This window comes from Dreissena polymorpha, chromosome 4 (assembly GCF_020536995.1).
Source record: "Dreissena polymorpha isolate Duluth1 chromosome 4, UMN_Dpol_1.0, whole genome shotgun sequence".
Classification (NCBI taxonomy): Eukaryota; Metazoa; Mollusca; class Bivalvia; order Myida; family Dreissenidae; genus Dreissena; species Dreissena polymorpha.
The window spans coordinates 108,824,736-108,842,978 of NC_068358.1; the positions used below are offsets into that span (position 1 = coordinate 108,824,736).

At 37.7% G+C, this 18,243-nt stretch overlaps 1 protein-coding gene across 2 annotated transcripts in view; it reads left to right on the top strand.

Moving 5' to 3' along the window:
• Positions 1-12,575, top strand: part of LOC127879981 (HAUS augmin-like complex subunit 1) — a 29,105-nt gene extending 16,530 nt beyond the window's left edge. For both annotated transcript variants that reach the window (XM_052427137.1, XM_052427136.1), the window contains exons 5-9: positions 587-710; positions 4,404-4,469; positions 6,352-6,423; positions 8,191-8,238; positions 11,574-12,575. In XM_052427137.1, the coding sequence (XP_052283097.1) occupies positions 587-710; positions 4,404-4,469; positions 6,352-6,423; positions 8,191-8,238; positions 11,574-11,624 (361 nt within the window). In that variant the 3' untranslated portion in view covers positions 11,625-12,575. The remainder of the gene's footprint in view (positions 1-586; positions 711-4,403; positions 4,470-6,351; positions 6,424-8,190; positions 8,239-11,573) is intronic.
• Positions 12,576-18,243: the final 5,668 nt, after the last annotated feature.

Consider the following 18,243-nt stretch of genomic DNA (forward strand, 5'->3'; position numbering starts at 1 on the left):
TTACAATGCATGGCTTGTGGACATATGCTAATGTTGGTTACTACATTCACAATTGTATTAACTTATTTCATGAGTTCAATGAATGTGATAATCTTGAATTGTAGATAATTGTGAGCAAGTAGGAGTCCTGACACAGTGTTTCTTAATCCTTTACCACTTAGATACATATTTTGACGCATGTGCAGTCCCTTAGAAAGTTTAAATTTAATTCAAGACCTTTCTTACTTGATTCAAGTTTTAAAGGCTTCATTTCCAAACCTAAGTTACTCCCATGCTGTTCTGGTTTTATGCTGTTTGCCATTTTCACTTTGCTTCTGAGTGGGAAAGGGTTAATGCCTTACTCTTGGATAATTGGGTTTAATGCTTGTGTGTTTAGCGTTGTCCCAGATTAACCTATGCAGTCTGCACCGGCTAATCAGGGACGACGCTTTCCGCTTGAACAGGATTTTGTTTAGAAGATACGTCCTATTAACAACAAAATCCCTAAAAGCAGAAAGTGTCGTCCCTGATAAGCCAGTGGGGATTGTGGGACGACACTTTACGCACACGCATAAGCCCAGTTTTGCCAGAAATGGGCACATTTTAGGGCACTAGAGGACCTGGAATCAAAGGCCAGTGCAGAGCAATGTGAAGTGGAGAAACAGGCCCAGAACACGCTGTTCATGAGAAACAAGGCCAAGGAATACAAGTCCCACACGCAGAAAATGGAGGTATGGCATACGTTTACTTAAACATTCGTACAATTACCATTTGTTTTAAAGCCCCTGACAACTACAAATAATTGTGCACACTTTGAAAAAAATAGGCTAAATGCATATTTGTAAAGTGTCGTAAGTCTGCACAGGCTCATAAGGTTGACTCTTTCCACCTTAACTAGAATTTCTCTAAGAAGAGACTTCCTTTAAACTAAAAGTACCATTAAAGCCCCACACTTTACCTCTGACTTTGAAATGAAATACATGTAAATCAATACATATAGATGCAATTTGAAAGTATGCAACATTGTCATAAAATCTATAGCTTAGTTAGCAAGTAATTTATTATTTTTCAAACGGTACTGCTTCATTTCGACAAACGTGATTATTTTTAAGTTTTAAAGCGCAAAAATACGGATTTCTACCTTGTAACCACCAGATATATTCTAATTGGCATAGATAAAATTAAATCTATAGTCTAGTTAGAAAGTAATTTATTATTTTTCAAACGGTACCGCTTTTAAAACCGAAAGTAGGATTTCTAGACGTATGCGTCCATTTCAACAAAAGCGATTATTTTAAGTTTTAAAGCCAAAAAAGATGGATTCATACCTTGTAACCACCAGATATATTCTAATTGGCATAGATAAAATATGTTTCTTATTTATACTTAAATTAACTATTCCAAATAAGGTGTGTGGCTTTAAAGGGCCAAGTGTTGTTACTGATAAGCCGGTGCAGACTGTACAAGCTAACTTGGACAACATGCACATGCATTTAGCTTTGTTTCCCCCAAGTCAATTAATTCTTAACTGGCAACAGTGATGTAAATATAGGGCACTTATTAGAGTAAAAACTGGTTGGCTCGCTATGAATGTATTATTATCCCCACGCTTTTTGAAAAAAAGGTGGGGATATTGTGGTTATCTCCGCCGTCCGTCCGTCTGTCTGTCTATCTGTCTGTCCGTCCGTCCTGGCCACTATCTCCTCCTACACTAAAAGCACTAGAACCTTGAAACTTACACACATGGTAGCTATGAGCATATGTGCGACCCTGCACTATTTGAAATTTTGATCTGACCCCTGGGTCAAAAGTTATAGCGGTTGGGGTGGGGCCGCGTCAGAAATTATCACTCATTTTTTTAGGTTATTTTACATTGACTTCTTTATTTCTACACCGATTCACTTCAAATTGATACTGGACCTCTCTTATGACAATACGGTCAATCTCAACCATGCATGGCCCCATTCCCAACCCTGGGGCGCCCCGCCCACATAGGCCACACCCACCAAATATTTCCATTTACTATAATTTTTTCATTTCTACACGGATTCAGTTCAAATTGATACTGAACTTTTGTTATGACATTAGGGTCAATCTCAACTATGCATGGCCCCAATCCCAACCCTGGGGCGCCCGCCCACATAGGCCACACCCACCAAAAAATTCCATTTACTATAATTTTTTCATTTCTACACGGATTCACTTCAAATTGATACTGAACTTCTCTTATGACATTAGGGTCAATCTCAACTATGCATTGCCCCATTACCAACCCTGGGGCCCCGCCCACATAGACCACACCCGCCCAAAATTGCCTTTTACTATAATTTCTTCATTTCTACACCGATTCACTTCAAATTGATACTAGACTTCTCTTATGACAATACGGTCAATCTCAACTATGCATGGCACAATTACCAACCCTGGGGCGCCCTGCCCACATATGTCACACCCACCCAAAATTGCCTTTTACTATAACTTCTTCATTTCTACACCAATTCACTTCTAATTGATGATGAACTTCTCTTATGACAATACGGTCAATCTCAGCTATGCATGGCCCCATTACCAACCCTGGGGCACACCTAGGTCAAACATTCGGCGTGGGGATAAGCGTCGGCCTCTGCCGCGCCATTTCTAGTATACTATACTGTTTTGTTGACTGATCTTTTAAGCAGTTTTAGTAAGGTAGACACATATTACAATACAGTCAAAATGATGCAAACAGCATATTGCCATGCAACAAAATTATGTCTGGTGTCCCTTTAATATTAAAAAAAACACTTTGTATAGAGAAGGCAAAAGAATGAAAGATGCTATCTGTATTGCTGAGTCTCTTATTAAGTTACCAATTACAATCTGTCACAAAATAACAAATAAGTTAGCAACTGTGACATTTAACGAAGATATTTACATCTTACTCAGATTCATTTTACAGCAACAGCTCATTAATGGGTTCTTTACCTCAAATAAATAGTTAACCTCATACAAAAAGGCTAGTAAAAGGCCTCATCACAATAAAAAATATCGTTAAAATCATGCAGTTTTTCCATAAATAAAAACTTACACCAGCTTTTCCATTAGTGAAATAAGCTATTTAAGCGATGTTTACAAATTAAATAGGTTAGGGCTTCTGCCCAGCTCGAAGAGAAAAAGCCTGTCATTGTCAATGAGTGATAACAGCCTATCAATTAACCCTTTACCACTTAGATACGTATGTAACCCTTTACCACTTAGATACGTATGTAACCCTTTACCACGTAGACACGCATTTATTTTTCTTACTAAATCCAAGTTTTCAAGGTTTCATTTTCAACCCTTAGATACTGATGAGCAGCAAACAGCATAAAACCTGAGCAAACTGCGAGTTACTCGCAGACTGTTCTGGTTTTATGCTGTTTGCAAAAGCCATTTTCACTTTGCTTCTTATTGGGGAAAGGGTTAAAAAGGGTACAAGTGTTTATTAAAGTGTTAATTATTATGCTTGTTATTTAAGACACTTACACATTGCAAATGTGTGCAAATATGTATGGTCTGTATATTTGTACATAAATATTGATGTTGTTTTAAAATTATTTGAATAAAAAAATAATATTATGATGGAATACATATTATTGAGAAGGTTTTCTTGATTCACAGTACCGGTAATAAATCAAATAAAAAAGCATTCTCATGACAGTTAAGTTGATATGAGCCGTGCTCTGTGAAAAAGGGGTTTAATGCATTTGCGAAAAGTGTCATCCCAGATTAGCCTATGTAGTCCGCACAGGCTAATAAAGGACGACACTTTCCGTCTAAACTTAAATTTTGCTAAGCAGAGACTTTCTTTAAACAAAAAATATCATTAAAGCGAAAAGTGTCGTCCCTGATTAGCCTGTACAGACCGCAAGCTTATCTGGGACGTCACTTTACGCACATGAATTAAATCCCCTTTTAACAGAGCACAGCCCATATATTACAGCATGACATACACGTTGCTTCAAAATATGATGTGGCACTTCAAAAATACGAAGAATTCCATATTTCACAGAACATTCAATATCCTGTGTGTATACTGACTCTGTATTTACTATATAGTGTTTTATACTAGCAAAACAAAGCCTTAATTAAATAATAGAATTATCTTCTTTTTTAGACAAAAGGAATTAACTTTTGTCATTGATTTGGAAACAAAACTTTTACTACATACAAAATCGATTGAGTCACGTTCTAGGAAAATAGGGCTTAATGCATTTGTGTTATTTATTGTCCCAGGTGAGCCTGTGCGGTTTTCATGTAAAAGAAGTCTCTTCTAAATGAAATGTGGAAAGTGTGATCCCTAATAAACCTGTGTAAACTGCACAGGCCAATTTGGGACGACACTTTCCGCCCATGCAATAAGCCCAGTGTTCCCAGAATGATGATCAATTATGTCTTTTCCACAGGTGATGCTTGAGAAAACACGAGTTGATCCCTCTATCTACCACCAGACACTCACACAGAGAGCGCAGGTAATCGGGAACCAGCAAACTTATACTGGTTCCATGTAACCATTACTGGAGCATTGTTATGAGAAAGCTGGGCTTAACACATGTGCGTAAAGTGTCAACCCAGATTTGCCTGTGCATCCCAAAGAGGCTAACCAAGGACGATGCTTTCCCCTGATAAGAGTTCTCCCTGATTAGCCTGTGCGGACTGCATAGGCTAATCTGGGATGACACTTTTGTCACTTGCATTTAATCCTATTTTCCGTGGGTTGACTGTATTCATGTTTTGAATTATTTTCAGGAACCATTGGTTGATTTACTTCCCTTCACCTGTTTAGCAGGGTTTTGATAGATAGAACCATAAAGATACAAAATACTTGAATATTTTCCTATGCTTGTAAAGTTGTTATAACATTTGCACACATTCAATATCAGATTATTTTTTTATAATTTAAAATGTAGTTCACTTTTGTTTGGCGTATTTCACATCAACATGTTAACTTTTAATTTGTGGATGTATTTATGATAATAATTTATGTTCTTCCACATGCTTCAAAATCTTGTCTCGACTGTAATTTTAACTTAATTATTTATCAGGTAATTTTGAAAGAATAAGTAATCACGGTGCTGGGGCAGTATGTTGCATGCTAACCTGGGGTCACTGCATCAAAGGTCAAGTGCACAGTAAGAGGTCAAAGGTCAAATAGGACCATAATACAGCTTGTCCAGATTGTAACTTAATGATTTATTAAGCAAATATTGCATAACAAATGACCACTGTGTTCAGAAAGAATATCACCCTTCCATGTCAATATGTCCATAGCACAGCTTGTCGGCACTTTAAATTGATCATATAATAGTATATTTTACTATGCCACAAATGGTCATTGTGTAGACAGCATATCAGATGCCTTACTTGTTAAACAACACTCATCCTGTCTTAACCCTTTCAGTGCGGGAACCGAATTTTGAAGGCCTTTGCAAACAGTTTGGATCCAGATGAGACGCCACAGAACGTGACGTCTCATCAGGATCCAAACTGTTTGCTATTCTGATAATATTCTTTGAAAAAAATCGAAGAAAATGCTAATTTTAGAAATTCAGCAGACGACATTTTAGCAGACGACAAATTTCCCAGCATGCAAAGGGTTAATTGATGTCTGTAAAGTGCTGTCCCAGATAAGCCTAAGCAGTCTGCACAGGCTACAAAGGGACACAATTTTCCGCACAGGCTACAAAGGAACACAATTTTCCGCTCTTATGGTATTTTTCGTGTGACAGAAGTCCCTTCTTAGCAAACATCCAGTTTAGGCTGAAAGTTTTATCCCTAATTAGTCTGTGCCCAGTTTTATCCCTAATTAGTCTGTGCCCAGTTTTATCCCTAATTAGTCTGTGCCCAGTTTTATCCCTAATTAGTCTGTGCCCAGTTTTATCCCTAATTAGTCTGTGCCAAGTTTTATCCCTAATTAGTCTGTGCCCAGTTTTATCCCTAATTAGTCTGTGCCAAGTTTTATCCCTAATTAGTCTGTGCCAAGTTTTGCCAGAGCCTGGGCTATTTGTTTTCAGTCACACCACTCTGAGAGTTTGTCACATGCATCCTGTCTTGTCATCTTAACACTTGAATTCAGTTACTGATGTTGTTAACTATGTAAATGGGAAGTGGCCAAACAAGTCAATGACTTCTAAAACGTTTCATATAATCTGGAAATGAGGCAAAATATGCATAGTTTGTGGGATATCATGTGAAAATGAGATGTACCTGACAAAATCATATTAAAAAAACACACAATGCTAATGCCTTATATGTATACTTAAAACCGCTAGTGGCTACATTGTAGTATTTTTAATTTATGTCACCGGATGTTGTAAGTTTCAATATCCACCATGTTGCAATGTCTGCTTACAGGAGCTGGATAGACTGAAGCAGCAGATTGTACCCCTGAGAAAGCAGCTGGAGTCTTACCATGGCCTACCCCCAGTAAGACACTGGGATGGATATTGGGGTTGTTAAACTGTGCTGTCCCCTTTTATGATATTTTCTGTTTAAAGAAAGTCTCTTCTTATAAAAAATCTAGTTAAGGTGGAAAGTGTCATCCCTGATTGGCCTGTGCGAACTGCACAGGCTAATCTGGGACGACACTTTACACACATGTATTAAACCCCTTTATCACAGAGCACGATCCATTTATATCAGGATTATGACTCCATTGTTATACCCTTGGTAGGGTGGCATATAGCAGTCTGTCCGGTATTCCCTTTTCCTGAGAGTTTTTTTTACACAATGCGTTCAGATATTGAGCTTATTTTGGTACGTGAGTCTACAGATTGGACTAACAGATCATGTGTGAGTTTTTTTCTGGTCCATTGATTTTTGGCGAAGAAAAACGCACATTATACTATCAAAGGAGAGAATAATCAAGCTCACTGTATTGGGACAGTTTCTGTTTTAATTGATAGAGTTTTTTAAAAGGGAATGTTAGTATTGTGTTAAATACTGTCTAAGCTTTGTTGCTATAAGCATTAAATTGTTCAGTTTAATTCAATGCTGCAAAACGCTTTTAAATAAACAATCAGTAATGTGAAGAAGCACAACCTCAAAGCATTTTTATGCGCCCGTTCAAAACTGGACTTATTATATAATCATCCTTGGCAGTCGGCGGTGGGCGGGCTGGCGTCGTCCACAGCAGTGTCCGCTCTCTTAATTCAAATAGTTTTCATCCGATCTTCACCAAACTTGGTCGGAAATTGTATCTAGAAAATATCTAGGTTTAGTTGGAATATGGGTCAGGCCGGGTCAACAACTAGGTCAAGGGGTCACTTAGGGCATTTCAAGGATTTAGCATGGTGTCCACCCTGTAATTAAAGTAGTTTTATCAGATCTTCACCAAATTTGGTCAGAAGTTGTGTTAATGATATCTAGGTCAAGTCCAAATATGGGTCCTGCCGGTCAAAAGCTAGGACACGAGGTCACTTAGAGCATTTCAAGCATTTAGCATGGTGTTTGCTCTGTAATTGAAGTAGTTTTCATCCGATCTTCACCAAATTTGGTCAGAGGTTGTGTTTAGATGATATCTAGGTCATGTTCAAATATGGGTCATGCTGGGTAAAAAAATAGGTCACAGGGTCACATAGTGCATTTTAAACAATCACCAACTAGGTTACGAGTTTGTATAGTAAGTTATGCAGATAAATGGTTAGTTATGTAGTTGTTTCTTAATTTTCAAAAATATATCACTTTGCCTCTCAAAAGGTTAGTTATGACATAAAAATATATCGTTTTGCCACTCAAATGGTCAAGTAATGTGTTGCTTAATTTTCAAAAATATATCATTTTGCCACTCAAATGGTAAAGCTATCAAATTGTCCAAAACCTTCAAACGGCGTATCTTGTGACATTTGAAGACTACAAAAATGGTGTGTAGGCAGAAAGTGTCATTTCTGATTAGCCTTCACAGACTGCACAGGCTAACTTGTGACAAAGGTTTACACACATGCATTAAAGCCTGTTTTCCCACAGCTATAGTTTGACTCTTTGATATGTAGGAAAATGGTATATCCCTCTGTTGTTAGCCATTCCTTTAAAATAATAATTCCATAAAGCTGGTCACAAATGGTATTTGTTCATGTCTTCTATGTATGACATTGACAATATTGACACTTGATTTAGCTATTTCGGTGTAACTTAAGCATTTGTAGATATTTTTGTCAATCATATAAAGGTACAATGACCTTGTGTGTTTTTCAGGATGCTATTCAGGCCCATGTGAGGTTAGAGGAATTGAAAGAGACAGTGGTAATGACATTTTCAAATAAAAAAAATTATTTATTTCAGTACTTAAAAAATAATATGCCAAGTTTTTTGCTGTTTTTTTTAAATATTATTTGTTATATTAATGTACATGTGAGAAAATGAGAAAAGACAAGCATTGCATTATTATTTTTATTTTGTAAATGTATTGACATACAATACAAGTTCAGTTTATCAGAAGGGTTATGTAATTTTAAAACTGCAAGCTGAACTCTACACTTTTTATGCCCCCTTTTTTTTGAAAGGGGATATAGTGATCGGACTGTCCGTCTGTCCGTCCGTCTGTCTGTCTGTCCGTCTTTTCGTCACACTTTGCGTTTAGGTTTCGAAATATGTTCATAACTTCTATGTCCCTTGAGATATAACCTTCATAATAGGCATGCATGTGTAAATGGACAAGGCCTTTCCATACGCTCAAAAAAAATTTACCCCTCTGACCTTGACCTCTAACTTAGGGTTCGCGTTTAGGTTTCGAAATCTGCGTTTAGGTTTCTAAACATGCTCATAACTTCTATGTCTCTTGAGATATAGCCTTCATATTTGGTATGCTTGTGTATATGGACAAGGCCTTTCCATATGCACAAAAATATTGACCCCTGTAACCTTGACCTTGAAGATAGGGTGTGCGTTTAGGTTTCGAAATCTGCCTTTAGGTTTGGAAAAATGCTCATAACTTCTATGTCCCTTGAGATATAGCCTTCATATTTGGTTTGCATGTGTATATGGACAAGGCCTTTCCATATGCACACAAAATTTGACCCCTGTGACATTGACCTTGGACTTAGGGTCTGCGTTTAGGTTTCGAAATCTGCGTTTAGGTTTCGAAAAACGCTCATAACTTCTATCAAGTGTTTATAGGGGACATAAGTGATCCTATGGTGACAGGTCTTGTTCTGAGATATAAAGTGGATTTAAATGGTATACCGTAATTACTCTATGTTTTAGGACACTGAAAAATAATTAAAAAAAATCGTGTCCGAAAACTAAGATATGAAAAATATTCACAAAATACAGGTGTCCGAAAACTTAGAGTAAAAAATTTAAGTGTCCGAAAATAGCGTCAATTGTAAAAATTACAGTTATATATGTATGCACTGCATTTTAAATGCTAAATTTATTTGACAGAAAGTTACTACAAGGTTGTACTTTAACCAACGAGTTCAAAGATGAGCATGTGATGTACTGATACTCGCTAGTATGAACCTGTAATTAACGCAACAAAAAAGCAATGAATTCTTTGTTTGTTCATTTCCGATAGTTGATGTCTAATACCTTCCATTGTTCGTAAAACTTGCAATAGGGTGTATCACACTTTGAAGCGTTTATTAATATGCCCCCCTTCGAAGAAGAGGGGGTATATTGCTTTGCTCATGTCGGTCAGTCGGTAGGTCGGTCGGTCGGTATGTCGGTCCGTCCACCAGGTGGTTGTCGTATGATAACTCAAGAACGCATATGCCTAGGATCATGAAACTTCATAGGTAGATTGATCATGACTCGCAGATGACCCCTATAGATTTTGAGGTCACTAGGTCAAAGGTCAAGGTCACGGTGACCCGAAATAGTAAATTGGTTTCCGGATGATAACTCAAGAACGCATACGCCTAGGATCATGAAACTTCATGGGTAGATTGATCATGACTTGCAGATGACCCCTATTGATTTTGAGGTCACTAGGTCAAAGGTCACGGTGACTCGAAATAGTAAAATGGTTTCCGGATGATAACTCAAGAATGCAAACGCCTAGGATCATGAAACTTCATGGGTAGATTGATCATGACTTGCAGATGACCGCTATTGATTTTGAGGTCACTAGGTCAAGGTCACGGTGACCCGAAATAGTAAAATGGTTTCCAGATGATAACTCAAGAATGCATACGCCTAGGATCATGAAACTTCATGGGTAGATTGATCATGACTCGCAGATGACCCCTATTGATTTTGAGATCACTAGGTCAAAGGTCAAGGTCACGGTGACCCGAAATAGTAAAATGGTTTCCGGATGATAACTCAAGAACGCATACGCCTAGGATCATGAAACTTCATGGGTAGATTGATCAAGACTCGCAGATGACCCCTATTGATTTTGAGGTCACAAGGTCAAAGGTCAAGGTCACGGTGACCCGAAATAGTAAAATGATTTTCGGATGATAACTCAAGAACGCTTTTGCCTAGGATCATGACACTTCATAGGTACATTGATCGTGACTCGCAGATGACCCCTATTGATTTTCAGGTCACTAGTTTATTCTGTTTTCACACTGTCCAGTAAAGAGACTTACAAATTGAATTTTTGACACATGTTCATTTGTCACAGTTATTTTACTGAAAAGGGGTAGTACCATTGCAGTAGATAATTGAACATGCTATCAGGCGCAACCATTGTTTAATACCGGTTTACAAGGTTATTTACCCAATAACGCAAATGTAATGGTCCGTTGCTCTCAGGCATGCACCTGCCATGTTTTATGATCTTAATCTGGTTGTAAAACCCCATGATCAAAGTGTCATTAGATATCGAAAACAGGACCGAAATTTGGTAAAATAGCGCTATAAAATATACTGTCGGAAAACTTAGAGACATTAATTATGAACGAAAACTCGTGTGTCCGAAAATTAAGTGTCACAAAAAATAATTATTTTGCTAAAAAAAAGGGTGTCCGAAAACTTAGAGTGTCCGAAAACTTAGATTGTCCGAAAACATAGAGTAATTACGGTAATACATGACAGAAGAAACTTCAAGGGATGTTACTATGAACATTCAACTCTGAAATGTGTAAATTTATTATTTGTTTGTTTAGTTTTTGCGAACAATTAGTACTTTTATTTTCTCAATTTGGATGATGCAAATATTGGTATTGGGTGATGGGGTAATTTTGCAAAAGCTTTGTACATTAATTGGGAAATTGAGAAGTATTGCAGAGTACACAAACTACAACCCTCGTAACAGTACTTTGTTTTTAGTTATTGCCTTTATTTTAGTATAGTCTTTTTTTTAGTGGAAAGTAATTCAGCAAGTATTGCCGGTATTCAAAAAGTGAGATGAGTGAAATGAGTCTCATTTTGTAAAACTGGGCTAAATGCATGTGCGTCAAGAGTTGGTCCGGATTTTTGCTTAGATTTTCATTAAGAAGAGACTACCGGTACCTTTAAGCAAAAGAAAAATAATTAAGCGGAAAGTGTCGCCCCTGATCCACACAGGCTAATCTTCGAGGACACTATGCACATGCATTAAGCACTGTTTCCTCAGAACGCAGCTCATTAATTCTTGTACATGAACTTCTGAAAATGGTTTGAGAAACTTTTGTTTTTGCACTTTCTAGTCTACATTGGAGGAGGAGGTAAGAAGAAAAATAGACGTGATGCAGATTTGAGTCAATGGCGAGCCTTGCTATGAGTGACATGTCTGACCTTCCTAGAGAAATGTCATGCCTTGCTAGTGTAGACATGTTAAATGTATTTGACATGGCAAAAGTCTTCAAATTCCAAGTCTTAGACTCAAGTGGTGAACTGCTTGGTGTAGAAAAGCTATTCAGTGAGGACACTTTCAGCTTTTATGAGTGCGGCTCAGTGGATAGGAATTGTATTTTGGTTGAGCTTGTGTTATATTAACTGAGATAGTCAGGATTACTGTTAGTTCTCACAAATATTTAGTTATACATGAGAGAACATTTCATGTTACATGCATAGATAATTTGTGATTCTTATAATGGACTTGAGTTGAGAACATTTGGTTCAAAATTCAATTACTTTTTAAGTGTAACAAAAACAGCCATGTTTTGGTTTAACCCATTTATGCCTAGCGTCTAGAAAAAAGGCCTCGGCAAACAGCGTGGACCCAGATGAGACGCCGCATGATGTGGCGTCTCATCAGGGTCTGCGCTGTTTGCTTAAAGAAATTTCTGTAAGACATATTCTAAATATAGACATAAATATACTAGACATCCCTAATTTTAGAAATAAATTGATCCAATTTAGAAGGAGGGGAGAGTCCACTAGGCATAAATGGGTTAACATCATTGATTAAATGATCATGTTGATGTTTAACGTATTGCATTTATCAAATATGCATGTTGAGCTAGATACAGCCTGTGCATATGCTTGCTAATATACTCATACAAAATGTTTTAATATGTCTTACATTATAAGGATAATTTCAATTAAATGTTTATTGTTAGAGGTTGCAAATTAGTTTGAACATTAAAAAACTCAATAATTATCTTTAATGGCTTGGAAGGAATATTTTGAGCATTATATATTATGACATTGTTATTCGTAAACGGCATAAAATATTCATTTTATGAAATAAATTACAATTATCTCTATTGTTTGTTATAGAATGTGTATTGTCCATGGTATTTGTATTGTCCATGGTATATATTAATTTAAAACAGTGTGAACAATTTGTTATAAGTTTTAAATGAAGAAAAAAATCTGTTTTCATCCAGTATGTTCTAATCGAAAAACTATTTTCAAATATCTGTTCGGAAACTTAACGAACAAATAACTTGTTGTGATACTAGTTTAAACTACATTGTCAATCTGTGAATGTTTCAAATAAATGTTTATATCTCTATTTTAACAGTTTCCGTTTTAGAAACGTTGAAAAAGAAAACAAACGCTTATCTAATCCATATATCTAAAGACATACACGAGATGGGCAAACATATTATAATTTAAGAAAATATTCGTATTAAGCAATTTATATCCATTTTTTATCCGACTGTGAATAATACAATAAAATCTGTGCTAAAATGCCATTCTTGTTTGAAAAAAATACGCTAATTCAATTGTCCTCACCAGTTGTTAAACCTTAAAAACAGCGGCATAACGTGCTTACCTCCCTTACACTACATGAACCAAAATACCGAATATAGTCCTTATTGCAAGGTGTATACAGGCAGTACTGGACTAGTATATGTGTGTTCACTTTACTGTTTCGATTTTCTTTAAAAGTGCAAATTTACAATTCTTATGTTTTCAACAATCGTATAATAAAGTTGCCAAACTGCTAAGTGTATGATAAATCATGAGTTTGCCGATTTCGTGCAAGGTTGTCAAAGTACCAGTCAAAAAAATGGATACAAAAAGGATATTACAAAATTCTTAAATAATATAACATCGGATATGTGATAGTTTACATGTGAATAATGCGTATAGTTGTAACGACCACTCCGGTACAAACCCGTGGCTATGTTAGGATTCAAATGTGTTTTGCACATAGACTTATATAGAGCAACAGACTAAACTTCTTAACCATTTGCATGCTGGGAAATTTGTCGTCTGCTAAAATGTCGTCTGCAGAATTTCTCAAATTAGCATTTTCTTCGATTTTTTTCAAAGAATACTATCAGAATAGCAAACAGTTTGGATCCAGATGAGACGCCACGTTCTGTGGCGTCTCATCTGGATCCAAACTGTTTGCAAAGGCCTTCACAATTCGGTTCCCGCACTGAAAGGGTTAATGTATTTGATCGTATGTCATACCCAACGAAACACCATCCGTCTATACCTCCCAACAGCTTATAAAAATCATTTCGAAATAAATCAACACAACAAAGCAACATCTTTCTATACCTCGAAATAGCTGATAAAAAGCATTTAGAAATAAATCTACCGTAGGTCATAATTAATCAAATGCTTGAGACAATTGTTTGTTTATATGTACTCTGAGAATAATTTGTTAATAAAATAATGTCATTTATGCCAGCTTCGCATTACCACATCTTTCTGGAAAGCGCCCGCCAGGGACCGGATCTTTCTTCTATCATTTGCTTTAACGATCTTTATATTGATAGCCCATTATGGAAAGTAAATCGAGTATAAATGGCGGCAATTTGTTACGATTTCTTGGCTATCAAAAATGTCAATTAAATGCGCATGCAAACCCAGTCTGGAAATAAATATCTCGATTATCAATTACGAGAGCGACCCAAAGGAATTCGGGATATTTGCTTGTGACATTGATAATGGAAAATTCTTGATCTATTTTGTAATTCAGACTTGAGTGCGAAATTTCTGGAAGGCCCAATAGCGTGTTGTGGAAATCAAACTTGCATTTTCAAGTTAAAGGGTCAAATATTTTCATTTTGCTGGCAAGAAAAGGCAACGGCCCCACGGGATATTAAGTCCGTCATAAGAACATTATCAGTTGATACTCTTATTTCAGCGATGATACACATTTTATCTTGGGACATACAATGATGTTTTTATGTCGTGACAGTGTTTCCAATTCGCGAACACCCCATCCATAGGGGACGGGATATTTAGATTGACCTATTACGTTGAGAGCCTCTTGTCTGCGCATTCATAATGCGAACAACAGCGCCGAATAAATTCGTCTGACGATGTTTTCACAGAGACAAGTATTTCCTTTCATGAAGTTATTTTATTATGGACGGGTCGTTTATTGCATATTTGTTCGATCTGGTTGAGACTAAGAGGTATTCTTGCAAACAATATCTTAACTCATTTATGCCTAGTGGACTCTCCCATCCTTCTAAGTTGGATCAATTTATTTCCAAAATTAGGGATGTCTAGTACATTTATTTCTATATTTAGAACAATTCTTACATAAATTCCTTTAGGCAAACAGCGTAGACCCAGATGAGACGCCGCATCATGCGGCGTCTCATCTGGGTTTACGCTGTTTGCAATGTCCTTTTTTCAGGACGCTAGGCATGCATGGGTTAAAATAATCTTTTCTGAACGAGAGTACGTACAATTTGAAACTGACATAATATTTTCAAATATTTGCCATTTCTCTATTGTTTGTTGGAAACAGTCCACGTTAAATCGAAACAATCTGCATTCTATTCTGTGACTTTAATATTAGAGCAACTGCAAGGACTTGGTTAATCGTAAGTTATCGCGTCATTATGGGTCTCTCGCCATTTGCAACCAGCGTAGCTCAAGACCAACATGCGTGAGGAGAAACCTTGCGTGACTATAGCGGAGAGGGTAGCTCCAGATCAGCCTGCGTGAGAAGAGACCTTGCGTGACTATAGCGGACAGGGTAGCTCCAGATCAGCCTGCGTGAGGAGAAACCTTGCGTGACTATAGCGGACAGGGTAGCTCCAGATCAGCCTGCGTTAGGAGAAACCTTGCGTGACTATAGCGGACAGGGTAGCTCCAGATCAGCCTGCGTGAGGAGAAACCTTGCGTGACTGTAGCGGACAGGGTAGCTCCAGATCAGCCTGCGTGAGGAGAAACCTTGCGTGACTATAGCGGACAGGGTAGCTCCAGATCAGCCTGCGTGAGGAGAAACCTTGAGTGACTGTAGCGGACAGTGTAGCTCCAGATCAGCCTGCGTGAGGAGAAACCTTGCATGACTATAGCGGACAGGGTAGCTCCAGATCAGCCTGCGTGAGGAGAAACCTTGCGTGACTGTAGCGGACAGGGTAGCTCCAGATCAGCCTGCGTGAGGAGAAACCTTGCGTGACTGTAGCGGACAGGGTAGCTCCAGATCAGCCTGCGTGAGGAGAAACCTTGCGTGACTATAGCGGACAGGGTAGCTCCAGATCAACCTGCGTGAGGAGAAACATTGCGTGACTGTAGCGGACAGGGTAGCTCCAGATCAGCCTGCGTGAGGAGAAACCTTGCGTGACTGTAGCGGACAGGGTAGCTCCAAATCAGCCTGCGTGAGGAGAAACCTTGCATGACTATAGCGGACAGGGTAGCTCCAGATCAGCCTGCGTGAGGAGAAACCTTGAGTGACTGTAGCGGACAGGGTAGCTCCAGATCAGCCTGCGTGAGAAGAAACCTTGAGTGACTATAGCGGACAGGGTAGCTCCAGATCAGCCTGCGTGAGGAGAAACCTTGAGTGACTATAGCGGACAGGGTAGCTCCAGATCAGCCTGCGTGAGGAGAAACCTTGCGTGACTATAGCTGACAGGGTAGCTCTTGACCAGACTTCACAAATGCACTGGCTAAGCTGGAGCTACGCTGGTCGCACATGACGTTAAGATCCATATTCACATAACATGGGTCCTTTATGCGTTAACAATAAGACTTACACGACGCCAGTGTTTGTACTGCAACGGTACTGTTAGTCACATATACAATAACGCTCTTAATATACATACTTTTACGCAACTGAACCCTTTCCCACTCAGAAGCAAAGTGAAAATGACTATGTGCAAACAGCATAAAACCAGAACAGCCTGCAATTTAAGTAGCTCGTAGTCTGTTCATGTTTTATGTTGTTTGCTGCTCATCACTATATAAGGGTTGGAAATGAAGCCTTTAAAACTTGAATCGAGTAAGAAAGGTCTTTAATTAAATTTAATTTTCTAAGAGACTTTAAATGCGTCAAAACATGTATCTAAGTGGTAAATGGTTAAGATGTCGTCATTTTCAACCACCGGACCTTGTAATGCACGAGAATGAACATCTATATGCATCGACTAGACGTAATTGCCGACGCCAATACAAGCGTGATCAGCTGGAAGGGTGTTAAAAAATTGGCCGCATGAATGTAAGAACTGGGCCATATAAATTGACTAAATGAAAAATTTATTTGTCTACTAATTTAATGAAAACTTTAAACGCGCTGTTGATTTCTACAATTCACCGAAATGGAAAGCCATTAATGCCAATATAGTACGCGCGGATGTGTCTAATGTAGTTAATCTGTGATGATCGCGGAATCAACGTCGTATCACATATTCGGGGAATCCATCTTTGAGGCTGGTGATCATTTGATATTCCCGTTAATTTATCGAGTCTTGGTAGCATTCGGCTCTAGCCGTAATAGTTTCCAGCTTGATCCGGCTTTTGACCTAGCTTTTATTTCTTAGTCACGTGCTTCTGTCACTCGTGGAGACAATTTTGAGACAGATTTAAAAATGAGTTTTCACACAATTAAAAAAATACAGATTGAAATGTAATTGTTTTTATGTCGGCTTAAAATGACTGACAACTGTTTTCGCTGCATGCAGAATCTACTTGCTAAGCATACAAGAATGTTTGCTAGAAAATGATGACGATGCATGTACATGGATCTTTTTTTACTCCTTCAGGGTTTTTCTCAAAATGAGGAAATAAAGCCATTTTAAATATTTTAAGAAGATTATCGAATAATAAGGAAAACTGTTTGGAAAACAAATCAACAGCCAACATTTTAAGTTTTTTTTAAATAAACTTTTGTAATGAAAGGAACAAACCAACGGAATGGAATGCAAAAACAAAAACCGATCTAGCTACTAAATTAACACACATACCAAAATTTAGAATGTATCCCAATTTATCTGATTTCTCGTTCATCACGCAAATAATATAACAATCTAGCAGCATCGCAAAGTTATCTACAAACTACGTTGATCCTCGTTTGATAACACAGTCCTGGACCGGACATCATGTCGGATAGATTTCAAAAGAAGGACATAAAAGATGCCAGTAACATTTTCAGCTTTCTTAACTCATAAATAAAAATAAAAAGATTTTTCATTTAAACATGTCTCCTATTGTTTTAATCTACGTTCGAATCGCTTAACAATGAAGTTAATATGAAACAGATCATCTCAAATGTCTTCTGAGTGATATAGGATGTCTATCACATGACGAGAGACGCGCGACACCCAGATATTGTATTGTTTAAACAGGAAAAAACGATTCAATGGTTGTTTACATTCCAAAGTGCGAAATTGGTATCATGTTATTTCAGTTACATTTTATTTTCAGCGAAGGGAAATTATTGTTCTGGTAGGCATCCTGAGGTTACAATTCAAGGCGAGCGACACCTGATCACTTCAAAGATACTAGTAGGTGCAACACAAAGGCTGAATCTCATGTATTTTAACATAAACAGCCTCTGTCGTACTTAAAAAAGTTTAAATTCCCGCAATTCATTACCCAATAGAAGAAACGTCTTAATACTAATACAACCACCATTGACATAGTTATCAAGCAGATACTTGCCCTAAATAACAAAGATGGCCGATCTGCTCATTTAAGTCACTTCAGAGACCACAGATATGTAGGTTCCCGCAAAGC